The 26,171-nt window shown below is 43.1% G+C and overlaps 1 protein-coding gene across 1 annotated transcript in view; it reads right to left on the bottom strand.

The window, feature by feature from the left end:
* The window catches only part of LAMA2 (laminin subunit alpha 2), a 772,405-nt gene that overhangs the window by 370,774 nt on the left and 375,460 nt on the right, over positions 1 to 26,171 (bottom strand). Inside the window, exons 19-21 of the mRNA XM_044291170.1 lie at positions 7,824 to 8,090; positions 5,113 to 5,293; positions 1,908 to 2,044 (exon numbers count right to left, since the gene is read on the bottom strand). Coding sequence (XP_044147105.1) covers positions 1,908 to 2,044; positions 5,113 to 5,293; positions 7,824 to 8,090 — 585 coding nt within the window. The remainder of the gene's footprint in view (positions 1 to 1,907; positions 2,045 to 5,112; positions 5,294 to 7,823; positions 8,091 to 26,171) is intronic.

The following is a 26,171-nucleotide window of genomic DNA, read 5'->3' as shown; positions in this document are numbered from 1 at the left end:
AACGGTCAGAATAGGTCATCAGTATAAAAGTCTTGGAAACCCTCTTTAACAGAAAGAGATGGATGACTTAGGAGAGCCAGTTATCATCTGACATTGAAACCCCCACCGTACTTGAATGGGGCTTACCTGTTGTATATAAGCACAACCAAATGTACAGCACTGTGCCTTGGTAAACAAGGGGACCCAGCAACTACTTTATTGCCCCTTCATTTAGCTGGTTGGTGGTTCTCTGTCAGAACAATTTTCTTTGAGACAATTCTTCAGCAAAAAGGAAACTAACGTTTAGCTTTCAGTTCCTTTGCAAATCTGCAAAGAATGTTGTCTCCCTGAGGATAATGTCTCCCTACTTGCAGTGATCAATCAGCTGGAAAAAGAGAGCCATGTTCCAGAATAGTGGGACTGTCCTTTGATTGGGAGGCATGTAGCTCTTTATCATGAATTGATAACTAGAATGAGGGGAAAGACTCACACAAATTTTTTGAGCTGTAGATTAAAGTGATGAAAGTTGAGACTAAACTTATCAAGTGTGGTACAGAACATAATAAGCAGGACGTGGTGCAGAGATGTTAAATTTTGATGACAGTAGCAACATTTTCCAGAACTGCAACATTTTTACGCCAGTTTGTGAGTGAAGACCAGGAAGGGATGAATATGGCCAGGTCTGCAGGAGCTTGAGAGTTGTTAGCAAGAAGTTGCAATTTTGTGCGACTTTTCATGAGTCTGGAGTATGCTTACAACATTGCCTATATTCATAACAGATTCATAAATGTGAGGGTCCTAACACCACTTTATTAACCAAACCACACATTTTCTCTGTACATTTCTATTTTGGTATGAATCCCTTTTGGTGTGAAAACTGACACTTGTGAGTGATAAATTTGTGCGCAATCTAATTTACATATAATTTTGTTGCATTTTGCATTATTTTCTTTGGCACAGATTGATTTATAAGTCTCCCCCTAGGGGTACGTTTCCAGTACATATCCTGCAGCGAGTAGAGAAAGTGCTCTATGTGAGCTCTTCTACTGTATATCCTTGTTCTTGTGATCGGTGGGGGTCTCAGCACTCAAACCCTCATGATCATCTGTTGCTGATTTCAGCTTTTAGCAAAAGCATCAGCTTTCGGACATTGTGGAAGAATAAACTAGTTTCACTTAAAGGGAACCTGTCATCAACTTTATGCTGTCCATACTAACGGCGGTATGAAGTAGAGACAGGGGGGTTGATTTCAGCGGTCTGTCATTTAAAAGTTAGAAGTAAGTGGTTGCCAAGAACCAACATCACAATCGTTGCAGACTGGGCCTGGAAAAGAGTTATGGCCACCTGAGAAGAGTCCTGGTTGTTCATAAATTCCGGCTCTCCCTGCCCACCTGCTGATGACTGACAGTCTTCTACCTAGTTTTCTCCCTTTCTCCCTAGGAGAGAACTGCCAATCATCAGCAGATGGACGAGGAGAGCAGGAGATTATGAATAACCATGACTCTTCTCAGTTAGGTTGGACTCTTTCCAAGGCCTGGGATGCAATGGTTATGATGCTGGTTCTCAGCAACCACTTACTTTTAGCTCATGAGTGACACACCGCTGAGATCAGCATTTCTGTCACTATTTCTGACAACTCATTGAGGTCAGCATAAAGTTGATAACAGGTTCCCTTTAAGATTATCATCAACTATTATCTTTGCCATTTAGATGGATGATACAGGAGAAATCAACACATCTAAATACATTAAACAGTATAGTCTATACTTTTAATGATGTTCATGGATGAATAACATTAAATAATATAAGAAGTTTCTTCTCCAATATCAAAGTCCCAGTAGGATCAAACCTGATCAGCTGAACCATTGTGGCTGTAATAACACTGCTTGCCTGCTATTTAAACCACTGATAAATTTTGATTGACTGACCTTGCATCCAGTGATAATGCTGTATCCCCAGTGATTTGGTGCACACTTGTCACACTGCTCTCCAATGGTGTTGGTAGGACAAACACACTGACCAGTTTCTGCCTCACAATTATTCCCAACATGAGGACAATCACAAGCTTTATAAAAGAAAGAAAGAAAAAAAAAACATATTAATTAAAATGGGTTAAAAGCTATTGTTTGACCATATACAGTTTTACATTATATATATATGTGTATATATATATATATATATATATATATTTATATTAGTGTTGAGTGAGCATGCTTGGCCAAACACCAGTTCGGCTCTTGCATCGCTTTGCTCGGCAAATCGCGGAGTTCAGCAGAACACTGCGTGGGCTCGAGCGCGATGCTCGAGTCAGTGTATTTAAATCTAATTAAGCCTCTATTTCTAGGCAGAAGATCACTGTACAGTGAGGGAATCCCTCAGTGTGAGTCCACGGCTTAGGAGTCCCTGCTCTGACTCCATATATAGCTATGTCCATATATGGAGTCAGTGCTTGGTGACACCCCAGTCTATTTAAAGGGTTTCTGTCACCCCAATTTTCACTATTAAACAGGCTGCCATTATAGATGGGAAAATGTCACTTGAATTTAACTCTGCATTTCTTTTATTTAAGTATGCCCCGTTTTCGTGTAATTTTAGCTTTAATTATATGCAAATGAGCTTCTAGAAGCAGGAGGGGGCGTTGCACCTGTTCCTAGAGGATCTGTTTGCCCACCTCATTTCCACTCCCTTCTGTCTTGATTGACAGGGCCAGGCCAGCATTGGTTCTCATGCTGGCCCCATCTTCCGTGTAAATCTCGCCCCTGCGCCGTCCCATTCAGTATTCGGCGCAGGCACAGTGAGAAATCCAGCTGCCTTGCCTCTAATGTAAAAGGTTGTGAGTTCAAATCCTGGCAAAAACTTTTCTGAAATGCAGGCTAAATTTTATTTAAATACATTGGGGTGTCACCAAGCACTGACTCAATATATGGACATAGCTATATATGGAGTCAGAGCAGGGACTCCTAAGCTGAACTAGAGTCCCAACACCCTCCCCTCTTTAGAGCAGGGGGTGCCTGGGGGTTCTCCCATTGACTTCTATTGTGCTCGGGTGCTCTGTCAAACACCCGAACATCGCAAAATGTTCTACTCGAGCACACGAGCACTTTGGTGCTCGATCAACATTAATATATATATATATATATATATATATATACATTATTCACTAGCTGAATGATTGTACTCTATAAACCATGGTATTTATTGTAATTTTATATGGGCTGCCATGTATTCCTTTTACAGATTGTTCATTTAATTAATTTCAACTTTATTGATAGATTATATAATAACTAGTTTAACCATCACACACACCTAAAAGAAACGATTCAAGTGTAAGAGCCTGAGATGACCTGTAAGATTCTGATTCTTGGCCAGCAGTGGTCTTTTATTCAAATTCTACTTATACTTGCCATTTCTTTATAATTACGTTCTGAGGTGCCCAACAAGAAAACTGCGTAGCATAATTGGAAAATGTAATTTTTACTCTAAATTTTACCTACCTAACAGGCATTTAATTAGTCAACCCTAACCCTTTGTGGTCCCCTGTTTTATTATATAATAATATCTCTTTTACATTAACAGGACAGAGAATTATTCAGACTGGTTAAATGACCATGTTCGTTCTTATGTGGAACTAGCTTATTTTGTATGTGGATTTTACCTTTTGCAATGAAGATTTTATTCAATTTATTATTCACTGTCTGGACCGGTATATATGGTATATAAACTTTAGACTTCAGCCACTGCTAAAATAACTTATTTTCTAGTACATAATCTAATAGGCGTATGGTTAGTCCTTTCTTCTTCTTTTTATTTTTAGTTTTTTTAGAAACATGATTTCACAATACTTTGTCATGTGATGTATACCTCATATGGTTGCTCATTGAATTGCAGTTTGTCAAGGGTTTTGCAAATATGTCACAATATTGGATTGACTTTGTTTTTTAATGAGAAATTGGAACCCTTAACCACACCCAAGCAATTGTAATGGTGGACATATCTGCATGTAACAGTATATTATTTGGCATGTTGCATTCAGACTAGAATGTCAAGTTTGGCTAAATGATAGCCAGGTGCACTAGATTAGGCAAGAGATTATATGAAATCATATTGAAATGGTGAACATAGTGCTATCACACATGAGATGTTAGAAATGCTCTTTAAGGGGGATCTGTCACCATTCTGGTTCTGGCTGTTCGTACATCATTGTAGCTTTACTATAGCCCTTACTTTTAAATCCGGGCCCCTCCTTCTTCTTTCCACCCCCTAACTGCATTGACATCATGCTGACACTCCAAAATCTCACTCAGGCCGCTGGAGCATATGTAGTTGACTTCTGCCAGCAGAAGATAATAGCCCACACATGTTTTCTTTCTGATGCGCTCACAGCCTGCACCAGCTTTGGAGCCTCAGCCTGATGATGTTGCTGCAGCTTGAAGGTGGAAAGAAGAGGAGGAGAGGAGCAGGGCTCACTGTTTATAAACATGGCTGGCCCCCAGCACAGCCCATTGGACTCTTTTCAACCTATTAGCATATTTATAAAAAAAGCATTTTGGGGGGTATAGTGAATATAGTTGTGGCCAATAAAGGTATATTTGAAAAGGGATCTCGTATAGCTACAGTGTCGTACGAACAGTTAGACACACTCTAGGGTGGTGACAGATTCCCTTTAAGTGACCGGTAACTTATTGAAGAAATGAAGCTCAAATATGCAGAACTCTGGCTCACTTTCTAGGGAAACAAGTAGAAATAACAGGTTTGGAAAAAGCTGTCTCAATTGATTATTTCATGTGACAACCAGAGTTGCCAACTAAAATTTTTCTTTTTTCTGGACAACTTATCCCCAAATCACAGACAGAATTTTTTATGGACAAATTGGAAAACCATAATAAATGATGAAGATCAATACATGTCCATAGTTCAATATACTGATAACACCTCATTAGCAGCATTTACAGAGCTATAGAATCACGATCACCACTAAAATAATAATGTACAACCAGCCTAAAAAAAACACCAGCCTCAAGTAATTAATTTACAGGTCTGGAAGTATGACTAACATGCATCATTAGACAAATGACCAGTCAGTATCTGGGACCCAAATTTTTTATTGACAGGACAGAGAAGTTTGGTACTCACGGGTACAACCGCCTTCTTGGAAGTCAAAGAATCCATGAGCACATCGATCACATTTATCTCCGGCTACTCCTGGCTGACAATGACATTGACCTTTATCATCACAGTCAAATGACTTGGATCCAAAAGAATTGCAGTTACAGGGTACACATCCTTGTGCAGATACAGGACCATATGTTTGTGGCTAAAATAGGGAAAGCAATAGTGAAAAATATACAATAGTACAACATATAAACAGATAATTCATTTTTGTAATCTTAAAAAAGTATGTTTAGGTGATATGATTCAGGACACATTTACATAATGGATGTGGTCATTTATGGGGCATTTTTTTAAGTTTTGGGCTAAGAATAATTTTTGTTACTGCTTTTTATTTATTCTTTTAAATCACAGAGGCTGCTGGAAATGTAGTCCTCAAAGAGCTTGTCTGACAAAAATAGTTACATTTATTTAGATAAAAAAACTATTACAAATATTATTTTTATTCAAAATGCATGCAATAAAATAAAATAAAAATTCACAAAGGTGTCCACAGTTTCTAAAGTAGAAAACCCAACATGTGCTCAGTTATGAAGGACAAATAAACTCCCAATGTAAAAAATGGGGGAGTCATTTATTATGATGCCCAATGCCGGAAACTGACATGAAAAAAAGTTGCAAACTCTTTGAACACTATAGTGCCTAGGGACTCATGCACAAGGCTATTGTCCGGCCATGCCTGTATGGCGGCCTGCAATATACGGACACAGGCTGTGTGCACACTTTATCACGGATGCGGACCCATTGCATGTGTTTTGAAATATTTATAATTGTCTGCTGGTTACGATATTGTATAATAAAGTGTATTATATTGTCAATTATTGAAGAGTGCTACCTTTTTATACCTTCACCCTTGTTCTTTGCTATTTATTCAGACTATGATTGGGGAGGTTGGTAGCACCCCAGCTATATCAGTTGTGCCAGTTCATTATCTTCTTCATGGCTCCCATTTAAATTATTGTTTGCACATTGATTTTAATGGTAGTAGTCAACTACTCTCCAGACTGCTCTTGTCAACAAGGTTTTTAACTTTAGTCAATAGAGGTGATGTCTACTCACAATATGACAAAATAAAAAAAGAGTTATATAAAATAAGCAAAATATATATATATAAAGAAAACACAGAAATCACTCAGAAAAGCATGCATTTGGAAACAAATTTAGTAATCCAAACAAATCTGGAGCTTCAGGTATATTGTTGTTGGTTAACCTTTCTATACAGATCATCTATACATTATAATATGCTCCTTTGATACATTTCAGTAAACTAAGCTCAACTAACCTCAAAATAAGAATGATCTCACTTTCCAATTGAAAAACAAAACAATAAAATTTTGTTAAGTGCTGATCTCTTGACCTAGTTCAATCAAATTTAACCCACGGTATAGGAGGAGGAGGATGCAGCATGGCGAAACGTACGTCGGGAGATCATACGCCTATCCTGACCCTCACTGGTTGACCCTCATTGAGCAGCTTATACCATGTATCAAGAATGGTGATAGTCTCGTATTTCTTACTGGGTTATTGCGTTAGGAGATTTCCTTACTGCGCCCCAAGTAAACATGTACTATAGAGCCCCCACTTTCTTTCATGGTATTTACCACTGACATTTTCTTTCCATGTATGAGGTACTTCTCATAAAGAATAGGTGTAGTAGTTATTAGATACATCCACTATAACGGCTTAGTTATTATTATATGTAATAGATGTGGAATCATGTTTATATTGTGATTTGTTAAATAAAGATTATATATTTTTAAATTAATGGGGCGTTTTGTACTCATTCAGTGAAGTGATTACAAGCAATGATTTGGCAAGAGAGGCACTATATAGAGCTGTTGTTATATTACTTTATATATGCTGTACAGTAAATTATTTTTGCGTGTTGTGCAGATGGTACGTTATAGCTTTATTAGGCTACTTTCACACTAGCGTTTTTGCTTCCGTTACTGATAATACAACCATCTGCATCCGTTATGAACGGATCCGGTTGTATTATCTTTAACATATTTTTAATGTTGCCAAGGCAGATCCGTCATCAACTACATTAAAAGTTAATGGGGGATGGATCCGTTTTCTATTGTGGCAGATTGTGGCAGAGAAAACGGATTTGTCCCCATTAACTTGCATTGGGGATAATGCCTGATCCTTTTTGCTCCACATCCCAGGACGGAAAGCAAAATACAACATGTTGCGGTTTGCTCTCCGGTCTGGGAACGCAACTAAATGGAACTGAATGCATTTTCGAGCGTTCCATTCTGTTCAGTTTTGTCCCGATTTACAATGAATGGGGACAAAACTGAAGCGGTTTTTTTCCGGTATTGAGCCCCTATGACGGAACTTTATACCGGAAAACTTTAATGTTAGTGTGAAAGTACCCTTATTCAGACACTATATGGAAGTATTATTTGACCACCACATGCTACTTTTAAATAATCAGTAATGATGCCAAAATAAATTAGTCCTAGCCTAATATTTGATAGATATAAGGATATTATGGTCAGATGTTAAATTAGGAAAAACATGCCCACAAAACACTAAACATATCTTTCAACCAATAAATAAATGTCACTAATAATGAAGTTTTTTCTAATAAGAAAAATATTAACCAGTTATTTGCTGTGCAACAAATGTAAACTCCACTCCATGCATAAAAGGATTGCACATCCAATTACCGGAGTAGCTGGTTTGTAAGCTCCCCGAGGACAACCTCTTGAAGTAGGGTAATTCCATCTCCTACTGGGTAGAGCTTGAAAACTTTGGGATTTCCAGGTGGGATTTTTCCTTTCATATACCTGTCTTCTAAACTCACATCGTTTCCCAAAGTACTCAGGTTTACAGATACATCTGCCTGTAATGTCACAGCGCTGGGACACTGAGCTGCTGACACTGCAGTTACAAGGTAGACATACCTGCTTGTCAGAATCCCACCAACAGTTTGGCTTTGAAAGCAGAAGAACAAAGGGAAAGCGTAAGAAAAAGCAAGAAGAATGCAAAAGAAGTGAAATGAAAGAGAAATGGTTATGCTGCTGAGCTCTGACATTCATGCAACATGATAATATTACAAGATGGAAGACAGTGTCTTCTTGAAGAATATAACAAATGACAATATAAAAATGAATATTTCATGCTTTTCCTACAGAGCATCATACAGAAGATTATGCAGTAATTGTAATTAAATGATTGATGATTCGAATCACAAATGACAAATGAAAAATAAGAAAAGAAATACCAAATATAAATCAGACTAAAGAGATAAATGGGAAAAAAACAATCCTCCTGATCTTTAAAAATGAAAAAGTCCAAATAACAATGACATCAAAATAGTACATTTATATTTTATTTAATGGACTTTTTTTTTTTAAAGATTATGCACATGCAAGTGTTGAAAAATTCAGCAAGTGATTTAACAGCACAATGGTTAACACTAGAGATGAGCGAATATTTAAAAAAAAAATGGGAAAATTTGGTTCGATCCGTATATATTTGCGGCGAATTATGCAAAAAAAATTATATTTCCTGGCTGCAGAGAGCCTTTATAGTGGTGTAGAACACTGTGCCTTGTAGTAACACGCATAGGGAGTCTGCTGTGGTAGTGAAACAATACTGTGAGTCAGTATGACATGCAGATGACCGGCGTCGCTCTTAGAATCACTGCACACTTCACTTATGAGGGCAGTCATGGGGCCAAAACTGACACAAGTATGAACTCAGCCTTACAGGTCAATGTTAGCGTCAAGAAGAAGTGAAGAAGCGCACTCCTTTTACACCGTCGCCAGCTGAGTCCACATAGATGTTTACAGAACCTGTTCTATTAAACGCGTATACAAGTAGAGGCTCCCCCCCCCGGACAGAGTGAAGAGGGTGTCAGCAGTAAGTTTATGTTGACGTCACTGATTAATTAGCCCTTACTCTAATATGTCAGAACAATAATGCACAAAAAACGGATCCTGTCTGTGGAGCATACGCCTTCACTCGGTCAGCATTTGCCCAATAATCCATCTGTATTGCTAATGCCAAAAAAAAGAAACTGTGTGGATGTAAAATAAAGATGACACGTGAATGGAACCTTTGCATGTCTTCTGTGTTTTCTACCAACTCCTGCTTTTGGCTACCAAATCATAAGGCCGATTCTAATGGGACCATATAGGCCTTACAGCTGCTACACAGACAGGATCCATTGTGCGCCTCATTTTTCCTTCCTTCTGACAGATAAGAAGAAAGGTCAAATAAATCATGATGTCAGCCAGGCCGAAAGGCAATATAGTGGCCCAGTCATGAAGTGTGGAGGGTGGGAACAGCATGAGAAGTCGACAAAGTGGCCCTATGACATATTGATGAGGTGGAAGCAGCATCAGGCAGGTCTTACCGTGAGGGCCCTCTGTGCTTACGGTCCACTGCCATGGCTGCTAGGGAGTGGCAAGGTGACATAGTGTGGCTATGGCAGCAGCATCAGGATACCAGAGAGTGGTAAGGTGACATAGTGTGGATATTGCAGTAGCAGGAGGAGACCACAGAGTGGCAATGTGACATAGTGTGGAGATGGCAGCAGCAGGAGGATACCACAGAGTGGCAAGGTGACATAGTGTGGCGAAGGCAGCAGCAGCAGCAGGATACCACAGAATGGCAAGGCGACATAGTGTGGAGAGATCAGCAGCAGCATAAGATGACACAGAGTGGCAAGGTGACATAGTGTGGATATGGCAGCAGCATCAGGAAAGCACAGAGTGGCAATGTGACATAGTGTGGAGATGGCAACAGCAGCAGGAGGATACTACAGAATGGCAAGGCGACTGTAGACTCAGGCTGCTGCAGATGGAGCTGGTACTGCTCCTGCCACCCCACCACTCCCTAGCAGCCATGGCAGTGGACCGTAAGCACAGAGGGCCCTCACGGTAAGACCTGCAAGAGGATGGATAATGGCGCAGATAGGCATTGGCCAACTGACTACATAGGATGTCTCTGTAGTAGTTTATGTCTGTGAAGGTTCTCATTAATCCAGGTCATGGTATATATCTGTAAAGAATAAATCAAGGCAACTGGACTTGCTGTAGATTTCTTGAAAACGTTTCACTCGTTCTTCCAAGGAGCTTTCTCAATTCTGAGTGACTGTACAAAAATTCTCTGGGAATAAATATGTAACTGAATCAACATCTGGTAATTATACCCAGCATGGGGTCAGAGGTCATTATACCCAGCATGGGGTCAAAAGTGTTGATCCATTATCCTAATTGGAGTCAGTAGGTGATAATGACTTCCCAGAAAAAGGTATCACGACAGCATTGTATGTGGCCGACAATAGATGTCTAACCCCCGCCTCTATTCAAGCTTGGCTTCTCCATTTTTACCTAGATGGCCTCCTTCACACCTCGTTTGTACCAATCGGCCTCCTTATCCAAAACACGTACTTGACTGTCTTCAAAGTCAATTCTTGTACAGTCACTCAGAATTGAGAAAGTTCGTTGGAAGAACGAGTGAAACGTTTTCAATAAATCTACAGTAAGTCCAGTTGCCTTGATTTATTCTTTACAGATCTGTAGTAGTTTAGTTTGTCCTTTCTCTCAGTGGGTGTAAAAAAGGCCCCATTCTGGACTGGTAGAGAGGGCCGTGAGATCTAGGCGCCACGTCTCCAGTTCCCTGACCAGCCATTGTTACCAGCATCTGTTCCAGGAAATGAAGCAGTGAAATGACAACAGTGGAATGACAACCTTAATTCCGTAGTCCTGGCCACTGACAAATAATGTGGCGTCCTCAAAGGGCCTGGGCAAATGACAGGTGTCACTGGCTGACATCAAAGTTACACAGGGGAGTACTCCTAGGGAGTACTGCTTGCATCATCAAGAAATCGTTTATGGCCTTTCTCTGTTAGAATAGTCGGTCAAACATATGGACGGTGGAATTCCAACAGGTGGAAACGGTGCATATCAGCCTATGTTGGGGGATGCCATTCTGCTGCTGCAGCTCAAGGAGGGTGTGCTTTGTGCTGTACAAGTGGCTGAAGTGCATGCAAAGTTTCCTAGCCATTTATATGATGTTTTGCAGATGGGTGGAAGACTTTAGGAACCGCTTGTTAACCAGATTGAACATGTGTGCCATGTAGGGAGCATAGCTCAGCCTTCCTTGACGCAGCACTGGCACTATGTTCTTCATGTTGTAGGTCACTATGGTTCCAATTTTCAGTTGTCACGGAGAAAGCCAAGATTTGATTTCTTGATTCATCAAACAGAGCAGTTCCTTCCCTGTATGACTCAGTTTGCCAAGGCAAACCAGGTGCAGAACAGCATGACACCGCCATGCCCTGCACATGTGCTATGCTGGAGGGGCACTGTGACTTGTCCCTGCAGTGGAGGCTGAGGACATGGTGGAGGATGAGGAGACAGAGGCAGATATTGTCGCAGGACCAAGGGCGTGACAAGGTGGAGGTGGAAGCGGGGTAACCTGGCCAAGTTGCTGGTGTGGCTGTGCAGGAGCCACATTCACCCAGTAGGCCGTAAAGGATATGTACTGTCCCTGACCGTTGTTACAGCTCCACACATCAGCGCTGCCATGCACTTTGGCAGACACCGGCATGCTCAAGGACTGGCCTACCTTCTGTTCGACATATTTGCGCAGGGCTGGTACTGCCTTTTTCGCAAATAAATGTTGGCTTGGGACTCTCCACCTCGTCTTGGCACAAGCCATCAGTTCTCTGAAAGGGGCAGAGTCCACCACTTGGAAAGGGAGGGACTGCAGCACCAACAACTTGGACAGGAGCACGTTCAGCTTCTGCTCCGTTGGATGCGTGCACGCATACTGCTGTCTCTTGGCAATCCCTTCGGTGATCGATTGCTGATGGAATGACTGATGAGGAGTAGGAGCAGGAGCATCTGGACCATCAGAAGATGGGAATGACAGCTCCCTTCGGCTGAAGTGGTGGAGCCTTCACTGGCTGAAACCGGGTGCGTGCCACTGGGTGATGCAGCGGTAACTGTGGCAGGCTGGACCACCACATTGGAGCCGCGGTTCTCCCAGGCCACTGCATGGCGATGCTGCATAAGTTGACATAGGGCCGTAGTGCTAACATTGGCACCCTGGCCACGCTTCACCTTCTGCCCACATATTCTACGTATGACCACGTTAACCTCCTCTGGCAGCTTAATAAATAACTGCCATACCGCCAAGTAGGTGATTTTCCCCCCAACAGTCCGCACTGACGTACTGCTACCGCCGCTGCCTCAGTGAACACCTGCACCACTACAGGTGGTCTACCCCGGGCACATTTGGCTCCCAACCTGCAACTGCTACCACCCTGCTGACTCCCAGCCATGCTACCACCTTGCTGGCTAAGCCGGTGCCTCACAGGCAAGCTGCCCCCCTCTTCTCCTGATGATGATGAAACCCCTTCTGCACTCGGCTCCCAAGTGCAATCGGCTTCATCATCATCAAGTAGTGTCTGCACGTCACTGATGTCCTCCTCAACGGTCTCTGGGTCAGGAGCCTGACTGCTCCTGCGCCACTCTCCTCATTACTACTTGCCCGCCTAGTGGAGGAAGCGGAGAATGTCTCCTCCAGATCTTGGCTGGGCAGTAGCTGCTGACTGTCCTCTGGTAGCTCTTCCTCGCTAAGAAAGGGGAGCTGAGCCCACAGCATATAGCACTTCTCGCGGTAAGGGAACAGAAAAGGACAGAGGCAGGTTGAGGACAGGTGAGGGCACAGGACCTGCTGCCGGGCCATGCCAACTAAGGGTTGTGTCTGACAAACCCACTGACTCTTGATGTCACTTGGGATAAAGTGGATGACCTAGTTAACCAATCAAGAACCGCTGGGTTTCTGGTCAAGACACGACCTTTAGATGACACTGGGAGCTCAGTCCTCTCACTGCGACTCCTGCTGCCACGCCCCCTTACTCTGCTTCAACCTCTGCTTGCACCAGAAACATTTAGGCCTCTGCCACTCCTCTGTGTATGGCCTGGCACTTCTCTGCCTGACATACATGTAGCTGAACTAAACAAATTAAACAGAAATTAAAACACCCCTAAAAGCGACAAATATATTTATATTTTTGTACTAAAATAGGCCACTATACGCTTTCACCAGAATTAACTGCAGAAATGCAGAGAGAATATATTTTTCTTGATGTACTGAAAAAAGACTGTATATGCTTTGAACAGGAAAAACTTAGAGTGAAGTGCGTTTATATTTTTCTTTATCTCCACAATGTCACACAGAAGCGTTCAGCTCTCCATCTCCAAAACCTTGGAGAGAAAGTGTAAATTCCCACCTAGCCACCCTCGATCTCTGACCCAGAATGCCAGCATTTCTAAACTACTGGCCTTTGAAATGCTGTCATTTAGGCTGGTGGAGACGAACAGCTTCAAACAGCTCATGTCGCTTGCTATCCCACAGTACGTCGTTCCCAGCCGCCACTACTTCTCCAGGAGAGCCGTGCCTCTGCACAACCAAGTATCGGATAAAATCAAGTGTGCACTGCGCTACGCCATCTGTGGCAGGGTCCACCTAACCACATATACGTGGACCAGTAAGCACGGCCAGGGACGCTATATCTCCCTAACTGCACACTGGTTAAATGTAGTGGCGGCTGGGCCCCAGGCAGAGAGCTGTTTGGCGCATGTCCTTCCGCCACCAAGGATCGCAGTGCATCATTCTTTGCCTCCTGTTGCCTCCTCCTCCTTCTCAGCTTCCTCTTCTACCACCTCCTCATCTGGTCAGCGACAGACCTTCACCACCAACTTCAGCACAGCCCGGGGTAAACATCAGCAGGCCGTTCTGAAACTGATGTGTTTGGGGGACAGGCCCCACACCGCGCAGGAGTTGTGGCAGGGTATAGAACAACAGACCGATGAGTGGTTGCTGCCAGTGAGCCTCAAGCCCGGCCTGGTGGTGTGCGATAATGGGCGAAATGGGACAGCAGCTCTGGGACAGCCGGTTTGACGCACATCCCTTGCCTGGCGCATGTGCTGAATTTGGTGGTGCAGAAATTCATTCACAACTACCCCGAGATGTCTGAGCTGCTGCATAAAGTGTGGTCCGTCTGTGCGCGCTTCCGGCATTCTCATCCTGCCGCCGCTCGCCTGTCTGCGCTACAGTGTAATTTCGGCCTTCCCGCTCACCACCTCATATGCGACGAGCCCACCAGGTGGAACTCAATTTGGCACATGCTGGAGAGACTGTGTGAGCAGCAGCAGGCCATAGTGGAGTTTCAGCTGCAGCACGCATGGGTGAGTCGCACTGCGGGACAGCACCACTTCACCACCAATGACTGGGCCTCCATGCGAGACCTGTGTGCCCTGTTGAGCTGTTTCGAGTACTCCACCAACATGGCCAGTGGCGATGACGCCGTTATTAGCGTTACAATACCACTTCTATGTCTCCTTGAGAAAGATGATGGAAGAGGATGTGGGCCAGGCGGAGGAGGAGGAGGAAGAGGGGTCATTTCTAAGACTTTCAGGCCAGTTTTTTAGAAGTGCCTCAGAGAGAGTTTTTTTGCAACAGCAGATGCCAGGTACAAATTTGGCCAGCCAGGGCCCACTACTGGAGGACGAGGAGGAGCAGGATGAGGGGGAGGAGGATGAAGCATGTTCACAGCAGGGTAGCACCCAATGCAGCTTGTGCCCATCACTGGTGCGTGGCTGGGGGGATACGGGGGATGCAGACGATACGCCTCCCACAGAGGACAGCTTGTCCTTACCTCTTGGCAGCCTGGCACACATGAGCAACTACATGCTGCAGTGCCTGCGCAATGACTGCAGAGTTGCCCACATTTTAACGTGTGCTGACTACTGCGTGGCCACCCTGCTGGATCTTCGTTACAAAGACAATGTGCCGTCCTTAATTCTCTCACTGGAGCGTGATCGGAATATGCCCGACTACAGGCGCACGCTGGTAGAGGCGCTCCTGAGAGCATTCCCAAACTGACGCCGGGGGACAAGTGGAAGCACAAGGCGAAGGCAGGGGAGGAGGCTGAGGTTGCCAACGCAGCTGTGTCAGCATCAGCACCTCAGAAGGCAGGGTTAGCATGGCCGACATGTGGAAAAGCTTTGTCACCTCGCCACAACAACCAGCTCCAACTGCTGATATGGAGCGTGTTAGCAGGAGGCAGCATTTGACCAACATGGTGGAAAAGTACCTGTGCACACGACTACACTGTGCACACGACTACACTTACTGACTTATTGACACTTACTGACTGATGGTTCTGCCCCATTCAACTTCTGGGTCTCCAAATTGTCCACATGGCCAGAGCTTGCCCTGTATGCCTTGGAGGTGCTGGACTGCCCTGCAGCCAGTGTACTCTCTGAACGTGTATTCATCACGGCAGGAGGCGTCATTGCAGACAGATGCAGCCGCCTGTCCACAGCCAACATGGACAAGCTCACGTTCATTAAAATGAACCAGGCCTGGATCCCACAAGACTTGTCTGTACCTTGTGCAGAATAGACAGTTCTAACAGCCTCAACCATCCATCCTTGTACTCAAGTACACTTATTCCTTTTTTTTTGTATTTATATGTCCCAATATTTTGGGGGATACCCCTATGTAAAAATGCAAAATAACCCACATCTCTGTTGGCTACCTATTCCTCCTGCACCGCTGCTTCCACCAAGACCGCCACGTGAGCCTACACCGCCACATCCACCCATTCACCGCCTCCTCAACCTCTTCCTCCAAATCATTCCAAATTTTTTTTTTTTTTAAGGTCTTTTATGTTTTTTAATTCATTTCTCTATCCACATTTGTTTGCAGAGCATTTGCCACGCTCTTAAGCACATTTTGCTGCCTTTTGCAGCCCTCTAGCTCTTTCCAGGGCTATTTTAGAGCCATTTTAGTAGCCAAAAGTTCGGGTCCCCATTGACTTGTTAGGAAGCCCATAAAAAGCTCTAGTGCAACCAATTACCTTCAGAAGTCACATAATTAGTGAAATGATGTCTACTTGTGTGCAATCTAAGTGTCACATGATCTGTCATTAAATATACACACTTTTTTTGAAAGGCCCCAGAGGCTGCAACACCTAAGCAAGAGGGATCACTAACCAAACACTGGTATGAAGACCAAGAAACTCTCCAAACAAGTAAGGGGCAATGTTGTTGAGAAGTACAAGTCAGGGTTAGGTTATCAAAAAAAAACTTCTTTGGAGCTGTGATTGCTGCAAAAGATGGCTCTACAAAGTATTGACTTTAGGGGGGTGAATAGTTATGCGCAATTGACTTTTTCTGTTATTTTGTCCTATTTGTTGTTTGCTTCACAATAAATAAATAAAAAACATCTTCAAAGTTGTGGACATGTTCAGTAAATTAAATGATGCAAATCCTCAAACAATCCATGTTAATTCCAGGTTGTGAGGCACCAAAATACAAAAAAAAGTCAAGGGGGTGAATACTTTTGCAAGGCACTGTATATATGTGTGTTGCCTTTCCCTGTGGTTTGTCATTAGGCTTGAGGTTCGCCTTTCCCTATGGAGGAACAGGTAGAGACAGTCCTGACATTAGTTCCAGGGTCCTATAGGGTGGTATAGGATTCTAGGTATCCGGTGTATAAAGTTGCCTACCTTTGGGGCCTACTGGGTTTGTACTGGTAGTCTGTCAGGACTGGAGTTAGGATTTTCTCTAGAAGGCGTCCATCTTTCTTCTCTAGTTTCCAGGCCTTGTTCGGGTTTCCCCTTTCCCTCCTATACTCGGTGTGGTGTTTTCTTCCCACACACGAGCGTGACGTTCCTTTCTTTCCTTACATTGTAATTTTTTATAGCTGGTGTAAAACCAAATATTGCACTGACATATTTACTAATAGAATTTCCTGTATATTCCTATAGCCAACCTATATTAACTTTCGCTGTATGTACACATGTAGGTCATTAAAGTTTTCTTTTCCCATGAATATATTGAAGGAAAGACTCCAACACCTTATACTAAAGCTGTGTGCCAAAGGGTGGTATTCTTGAATTAATAAAAGTATGCTTTAGATGAAAAGACCTCGGCTTAAGATGATGAATAGGCTGTTCAAATACTTTTAGCACAAGTGAATAGCAAAGTAAATCAGCAAAAAATTCTACAGGAATTGTGTGACAACTTCCACCTTATATTCATCTTTGGAAGTTAAATGTTAGAAATAAAAGCATGCAGTTTATGTCAAGGGAAGCTGAAGTGATTCTGCAATGTATTATGATAAGAAAACCATTTTGGCACCATGGCAAAGCACAAATCAACGCATAAATAATATGTTCTGAGTGATATTTGGATTAAAATATAGAAAACACACTTCTGAGCTGGAGGCTGCTGTGTTTTAGATATACTATCAATGACTACAAGTTGTGCATCTACCTATGTAATTTATGAAAATGATTATCAAGTCTATCATGCAACTTCTCTCTTACAAAGAAGTTTGTTCTCTAGTGTTTTCTTGCTTAGAAGCCAGGGTAACTATTTTAACAAAAGAACACTTAGATTTCTTCTTAAATAAGAAATGTCAAGAACTGGGAGTTAACAGTTAGGGTGTGTCAAAGCCCGGTCATGAAATCTGCCAAACTGGGCATATTCCAGGTAGTCTTATAGATCACACAGTGGGCCACCCACCACAACATTCAAGCTCCTGATGCTATGCAGCATTGTGATACTGCTGCCTCTACCTAACACACAACACTCCTCCATTTCCACCTTGCCTGCATACCGTATATTGGGCTTGGGCTGATTAGGTAAGAAGAATGCTCACATGGGAAGAGGTCAGTATGCCCTTGTTTAGCAGGAATGTCTGTTGCACTTGTCCCCATGCTTTTAGATGTAGCAGCCTATGAGAAAACCAGGACTGCCATACATCAGCAATACACATCACCAGTATAGGCAGCCGTCCAGCAACTTTGATGAGGAAATAAGGGTTTGTACACCAACATAGAAGAAGATTCTTTACGGTAAGAGCAGTGAGACTATGGAACTTTTCTGTCTGAGGAGGTGGTGATGGTGAATTCAGTGAAAGAGTTCAAGAGGGGCCTGGATGCATTTCTGGAGTGTAATAATATTACAGGCTACAGTTACTAGAGATGGGTTGTTGATCCAGGGAGTTATTTGATTGACTTATTGAAGTCGGAAGAACTTTCTTTTCCCTAATTGAGTTAAACTATCTTATGAGGGCTTTTTTTTTGCCTTTCTCTGGATCAACTTGCAGGATAACAGGCTGAACTGGATGGATAGATGTCTTTTTTAACCTATATTACTATGTATGATTACATCTATGGTTGCTGTACTGCAGTTCTTAGGTCAGGCGGGAAAGGACACTGTATAGATTCCGCCCTCACTTCTCCACATCTTGACTCTGCTACATTTGCAAGTCCTTCACTTGTTCTTGTCTCGCTGGCCCCTCACCACGGATCCCTTCCTATGTCCCTTTCCCCGTCAACATAAAGAAAACCAAAACCTTAAAAGCAAACAAAAAAAAAACTAGCAGCTGTAAGTTACTTGGAAGTTCCCCAGGACTTAACTATTAATTTCCCAGTGCTGTCTGTACTCTGTAATCTATAGTATGCACTGCCCAGAACCATTTTGGTGGGAGAGGGTGGGTAGAGGGAGAAGAAGTGATTAAGTGGAAAATGTGGTCACTACAGATGAGCGAAGTCATTGAAAATTTGATTAGCTGCTTTGCCAAATTTAACAAAGAAATTTGCTTTGAGACAAATTACTTTGTCATGAAGCGCATTTCTTTGTATGTAGCTTGGCGAAAAGACGGGGAATGGCAATGGCGCCACCCTCTGTCATTGAACCCTGCTGATGCCGTGTTCATCGCTGATCGCGGCATCTGAAATTAACATTGAGGGCTTTCAGAGTTTAATCAGTTAAAAAAAATCTAAAAATACTCATCCTCTCATTTGATCGCGTAGAAGCCGCCAGAGCCATCTTAATTTAAGACACTGAGCAAATTCTCGCAGGGTGATGTGATCACTTCATCACGCTGGTCGGTGTGGTGACATCATACGTTACTGTGTGAGACATGCTTGGTATCTTCAATCCAGGTAACCGTGGCGGCCTCTTCATGTACAAATGTATGAGGCATGATTTTATTTACCGCCATTTCAGGGAAAATTGATTCATTACGACGAAGCGCAAGGAAATTTTTCCTGAAATTCGGATCGAAGTCCACTTCAGATACTTCAATTCGCTCAACACTAGTGTGCTCTGGTCCTCTAGAACACTTCCCGATGCTCGGGTGCTCTACAGAGCACAATGGAAATCAATGGGAGAACCTGAGCATTAAACCAGACGCCCCCTTCTCTGAAGAGGGAAGGGTGTAGGGACTCTAGTTCAGCTTAGGTGTCCCTGCTCTAACTCCATATATAGCTATGTCCATATATGGAGTCAGTGCTTGGGGACACCCAGTGTATTTAAATCTAATTTAGCCTCTATTTCTGAAAAGTTTCTGGCAGGATCTGAACTCACAACCTTCTACATTATAGCCAACCACTACACTATGGTAACCACTATTATAGCCAACCACTACACTATGGAGCTGCATTACCAGTTACTTTTAAAAAAAAATATATAAAAAAATAACAAAAATAAATGAGACTTCTGCTGTATAGGAATACTTACTAGTAGTAAATATTCCTATACAGCAAAAGTCTCATTTTATTATTATAATATTTTTTTTTCTTTTTAAAGTAACTTGCCATGCAACTCTATAGTGTAGTGGTTAACATTCTGGGCTGTAATGTAAAAGGTTGTGAGTTTGAATCCCATCAGAAACTTTTCAGAAATAGAGTCTAAATTTAAATTAAACATATATATGTTTTTAGCCATAATATATTCACATATATTATTATATATTTTGAATATATAATATATTATAATATACATTACAGGCCAAAAGTTTGGACACACCTTCTCATTCAAAGAGTTTTCTTTATTTTCATGACTATGAAAATTGTAGATTCACACTGAAGGCATCAAAACTATGAATTTATACATGTGGAATTTATATACATAACAAAAAAGTATGAAACAACTGAAAATGTCATATTCTAGGTTCTTCAAAGTAGCCACCTTTTGCTTTGATTACTGCTTTGCACACTCTTGGATCTCTCTTGATGAGCTTCAAGAGGTAGTCACCTGAAATGGTCTTCCAACAGTCTTGAAGGAGTTCCCAGAGATGCTTAGCACTTGTTGTCCCTTTTGCCTTCACTCTGTGGTCCAGATCACCCCAAACCATCTCGATTGGGTTCAGGTCCGGTGACTGTGGAGGCCAGGTCATCTGGCGCAGCACCCCATCACTCTCCTTCATGGTGTCATGCCCTGTTCGGACGGTCTGCGGAGGTCTGTCAGATTGGCAGCACGTGTCTAATAATTTGTTTTGTTTTGGAATCGTGCTGGATCCGCCTTCCTTCAGGTGCTCTGGGTGGGGGTCATTGGCTTAAATTGCTTTCACTCCCAGAGGGTCGTGCGGGTTATAGAATTCAGTCTGGCCTTAGATTCAAGGAAGGAAGGAAGGAAGGAAGGATTTTCTGTTCCAGCTCAGATAAGTTTGGTTTCTGTTTTTGTTATTTGCGGTCTAGGCTGTTTGTGTGTCTTCTGCCCCTTCTCCCCTTTCACCATCTCAGGGAAACTAGGGTACTTGCAGTCCAGGCACGAGGACACATTATTCCTACCTTCAAGGTCTGAATGTGGGCTTAGCAGCGTAGGGAGAGAAGTCAGGGATTTGCTAGGAGGTGACCTTTCCCCAGCATCTCACCTAGATACTTGTTTATTTGGTTGTCTGTGTATCTGAGATCCAGTCCGCCGTGACACATGGTCAAATAGCCCTTACACAGCCTGGAGGTGTATTTGGGGTCATTTTCCTGTTGAAAAATAAATGATGGTCCAACTAAACGCAAACTGGATGGAATAGCATGCCGCTGCAAGATGCTGTGGTAGCCATGCTGGTTCAGTATGCCTTCAATTTTGAATAAATCCCCAACAGTGTCACCAGCAAAGCACCCCCACACCATCACACCTCTTCCTCCATGCTTCACGGTGGGAACCAGGCATGTAGGTCTTCCTTTCCTGGGGCGGTCCGCATGTGAGCCAGTTTCTTTGTAGCGCTTGATGGTTTTTGTGACTGCACTTGCAGACACTTTCAAAGTTTTCCCAATTTTTCACACTGACTGACCTTCATTTCTTAAAGTAATGATGGCCACTCGTTTTTCTTTACTTAGCTGCTTTTTTCTTGCCATAATACAAATTCTAACAGTCTATTCAGTAGGACTATCAGCTGTGTATCCACCTGACTTCTCCACAACGCAACTAATGGTCCCAACCCTATTTATAGGGCAAGAAATACCACTAATTAAACCTGACAGGGCACACCTGTGAAGTGAAAACCATTATAGGTGACTACCTATGCCAAGAGTGTGCAAAGCAGTAATAAAAGCAAAAGGTGGCTACTTTGAAGAACCTAGAATATGACATATTTTCAGTTGTTTCACACTTTTTTGTTATATATGTATATATATATATATAGTTAGTAATTACAAATTTTTTACAACTTTTCAGAAATAAAGGCTAAATTAGATTTAAATACACTGACTCGAGCACACACGATATTCGGCCAAACACCGCGATGTGCCTAGCATAGCAATGCTCGAGCCGAACTGGTGTTCGGCCGAGCATGCTCGACCAACACTACTCAACACTAATGGTCACATTTATTGACTGGGGAGGAGAGGTGTGTTGTATGAAGAAGTCACATCATAGGCAAATATAATAAATTAGCTATGTAGAGATTTAAAAACTTGTGCAGATATGGTGGGGATATTGTGGTGTGTAGTGACTGTAGAGATATGCAGAAGCTATGGGAATGTAAAAGTGTAAGATAACTATGAGGGAATAGGGGTATAGTCAGGTGAAGTGACATTAGGAACTTCATAGGAGGATGATGTGACATGAGAGCATCCTGTCAACCTGAATCCTCGTAGCAGATACTGCAAAATGGTGCATTTATCTTTATGGGTGTAGAAGTGCGGATACTGTATGTGCTGCAAGAGTGTTGCCGAGTCGAGTGCGTGGATTTGGGCATTTCGAAGTACATAGTTTCAGCCTCGGATATCTAGAAGAATTAACATCTGGGACTTGGCAGATGGATGAGCGGAATAATGGATGATTGATTTGATAAGTAAATTAGGACATCTCTATGAATATCTGGTGTAATTTGAATATCAGAATGAGTAATCACCTGGCAACATGTATGCACTTTATGACTATTTGTACAGTTGCCATGTTATGTCGTGTGTGCAGTGGCTTAAAATAATTTTACATGGGCAGATTATTTACTGAAAGTGAGCAATGAGAGGCAATCTTTAGCAATATATGTGCCTGAATGATTGCTCGTGCAGGCATTGCACAACAGTGCAGTTCCCCCGCGCTGCTTGTATCGGTAAAGTAAATTGAAACCATATGCTTTACCTACCCAAGCTCTGAGACCTAAAATTGCATCAGAAACTCTTATCCATTCAGTTGTTAATTTGTAAGGAGGAAAAACAGAGGAACAACGCATCACAAAGTTATAAGAAAAGATGCTCCAGAATTTGTATTTTATGAAGAATTCAAGATTTCATTAAAACAGATTTGTCAGGGGAGGTGATAATATTCTAGTGTGACTGTATAGACCTGGTATATGACCATTATATGCTCAGTGTATGGAGGTATTATTGGTTATACTGGTGATTGTATTCTGTTATCTCGATCTTGTCCCTGATTTAAAAATAATGCCTAACCTTTATTGTGGGATTAGATGTTTCTGTATTCCACTTTTATTTCATGTTGTGTGGGGTGTGATCGAGCACCAAAGTGATGGGGTGCTCTGGCCGAACACATCGGGATGCCCGAGTATAATAGAGGTCAAAGGGAGAACCCAAGCATTAAACCAGGCACCCCCTGCTCTGAAGAGGGGAGGGTGCATGGTTCATAGGAAAAGGTCAGAAATTGATGGAAACACCACCGAAATGGTTCGGGAATAGCATTGGGAGGATGTCTGGATACATCTTGGACTCCCAAGTCACTGCTGAGAACCATGTTGTCCGAGTAGTACACCACTTTTACAGACTGTTAGGAAACATTTTTTCCTCTATGTATACTTGTATATAAAGTGCAAGTGCTGCAAAAAAATACAAGAAAGAGGCACTCCAATACAACCTGTATATCACATAAAGAAGGACCTCATTCACATTGTGGTACAATTGTTCATGTAGTGGGACTCCTACACTCATAAAGCCTATGCACTAAATGAAAGGCCTGCCAAAAATTACAAGGAGTCGGCACTCCAATACACTCTTTGTTACACATAAAGAAGGGCATCATACACAGCTTTGAAAAATTATGATTGGTGGCTTGCTGGTGACCCTCAAAAACATTTGGAACAAGGGCCTTCTCATCTGACCATCTAAAATATTATGGTCGAGAGCCTGCTGCCGCTTTGGTGACCCTAGATAACTTGGGGACGATCGCACATCCCCGTGACGGCGAAGATCCATTCGAATGTCTGCCCTATCAACTTTCTATGTTATTTTCAGCGCAAACCATGGTGACCACGTGTAATGGGGAATCATAGTTCGATTCCACAGAGGGAGCCTGAGAAATGGCTACAACTACCACATCCAAGCAAGGCAGCATGCGCGGCGCAAATTACCTATTAGGTATAATTAGGTGAGGGCCTGCAGGTAAGCTGACCTTGCAAAAGATTTTTGGTGCGGGCCTGCAGGTAAGTTGACCCTGTGAAAGATTTTAGGTGCGGGCCTGCAGGTGAGCTAACCCTGTAAAAGATTTTAGGTGCAAGCCTGCTGGTGAGCTGACCTGAGCTGACCCTATAAAAAATTATATGCAATGGCCTTCAGGTGAGCTGACCCTGTAAAAGAATTTAGGTGAAAGGCTGCTGGTGAGCTGACTATGTAAAATAAAATATATGCGAGGGCCTGTTGGTGAGCTGACCCTGTAAAACATTATATGCAAGGGCCTGCTGGTGAGCTGACCCTGTAAAAGATTTGAGGTGCGGGCCTGCTGGTGAGATGACCCTGTAAAAGAATTGAGGTGCGGGCCTGCAGGTGAGCTGACCCTGTAAAAGATTGTAGGTGAGGGCCTGCTGGTGAGCTGACCCTGTAAAAAGTTATATGCGAGGGCCTGCTGGTGAGCTGACCCTGTAAAAGATTTTAGGTGAAGGCCTGCTGGTGAGCTGACCCTGTAAAAGATTGTAGGTGAAGGCCTGCTGGTGTGCTGACCCTATAAAGAAAGTTATATGCGAGGGCCTGCTGGTGAGCTGACCCTATAAAATATTTTAGGTGCGCGCATGCTGGTGAGCTGACTCTCTAAAAAACTATATGCGGTGGCCTGCTGGTGAGATGACCCTGTAAAACATTGTAGGTGAAGGCCTGCTGGTGAGCTGACCCTCAAAAAAAATTATATGTGAGGGCCTTCAGGAGTGCTGACCCTGTAAAACATTGTAGGTGAGGGCCTGATAGCTGACCCTGTAAAAAATTATATATGGGGGGCTGCAGCTGAGCTGACCCTGTAAAACACTATATGCAAAGTGCATATATGCAAGGGAATTATATGCGATGAATAAGCATGTTGATATGATGGAAGAGGAAAAGGAGGATGAGAAAAAGAAGATTCAACCATATACCCTTGGTTGTGGGGGAAAGGGTGCATTAGAATACAGTGTATTCAGTACATTATAAACAACACATTTAAAGTGCCTTTATGTTCATCAACTTTCCTCTGGTGGAGTCAAGACGTCATGGTCAATCCAGGCCTTGTTCATTTTTATAAGAGTCAACCTGTCAGCATTTTCAGTTGACAGACAGATATGCTTATCTGTTATAATGCCACCAGCAGCACTAAATACTCGCTCAGACAAAACGCTGGTGGCAGGGCAGGCCAGCACCTCCAAGAGCGCCAGTTCGTGCCACGTGTCCAGCTTGGACACCCAGTAGTTGTAAGGCACTGAGGGATCATTGAGGACGCTGACACGGTCTGCTATGCACTCCTTCACCATCTTTCAAAATTCTTCCCTCCTTGTGACACTAGGCCTCGCATCAGGGTAAGGGTCCTGGCGGGGTGTCATGAAACTGTCCAAGGCTTTAGAGAGTGTTGCCCTGCCTCTGTTGGAACTGCTGTGTGTTCCCCTTGTCTCCCCTTCTCGGTTGGCCAAGGAAGTACGGACTCTGCTGCCAGCGTTGTCAGATGGGAATTTTTGGAGCAATTTTTCAACAAGGATCTTCTGGTATCGCACTGTTTTGCTCGTTCTCTCCACCAGAGGAATGAAAGATGAGACGTTCTCTTTGTAGCGGGGGTCGAGAAGGGTGAACAACCAGTAATCCGTGTTGTTTAAGATGCGTATAACCCGCAGGTCACGGGAAAGGCAGCCTAACATGAAGTCAGCCATGTGTGCCACTGCTGTTCTCATCAGGAGGATCACTCTCAATCCCCTAATCCTCTTCCTCCACTTCTGCCCACCCACGCTAAACCGATGGAATTAAACTTCCATGGGTACTACCCTCTATAGCGGAGGGAACCGTCTCCTGCTCCTCGTCCTCCTCTTCATCGTCCAATTCGCACTGAGAAGACGAACTGAAGGTGGTCTTGCTATTACCCTGTGTAATGTCTTCCCCTATTTCCAACTCTTCACAAGTGTCGCCCTTACTTGTGAGCAGCGAGCGTTTGAGTAGACGCACAAGTGGGATGGTTACGCTGATAATAGCGTTATCGCCGCTCACCATCTGTGTTGATTTCTCAAAGTTTCTTAAAACCTCACAGAGGTCAGACATCCATGCCCACACTACGCTTGTGAATAGCGGAAGCTAACTGGAAAGGCAATGGCCATGTTGCGGCTGGTATTCTACTACTGCCCTCTGCTCACAAAGCCTGGCCAACATGTGGAACATGGAGTTCCAGCGCGTGCTCACGTCGCACAAGAGCCGATGAGCTGGCAATTTCAAGTGCTGCTGCAGCATTGCATACACCCGGAGCACCTTCACCAGTAGCTCAGGCAAATTGGTGTAGGTTTTTAGAAACCACTGA

The sequence above is a fragment of the Bufo gargarizans genome, chromosome 4, assembly GCF_014858855.1.
Source record: "Bufo gargarizans isolate SCDJY-AF-19 chromosome 4, ASM1485885v1, whole genome shotgun sequence".
Classification (NCBI taxonomy): Eukaryota; Metazoa; Chordata; class Amphibia; order Anura; family Bufonidae; genus Bufo; species Bufo gargarizans.
Note: the sequence above shows the minus strand (reverse complement) of the source record. Positions and strands in the feature narration are given on the sequence as shown.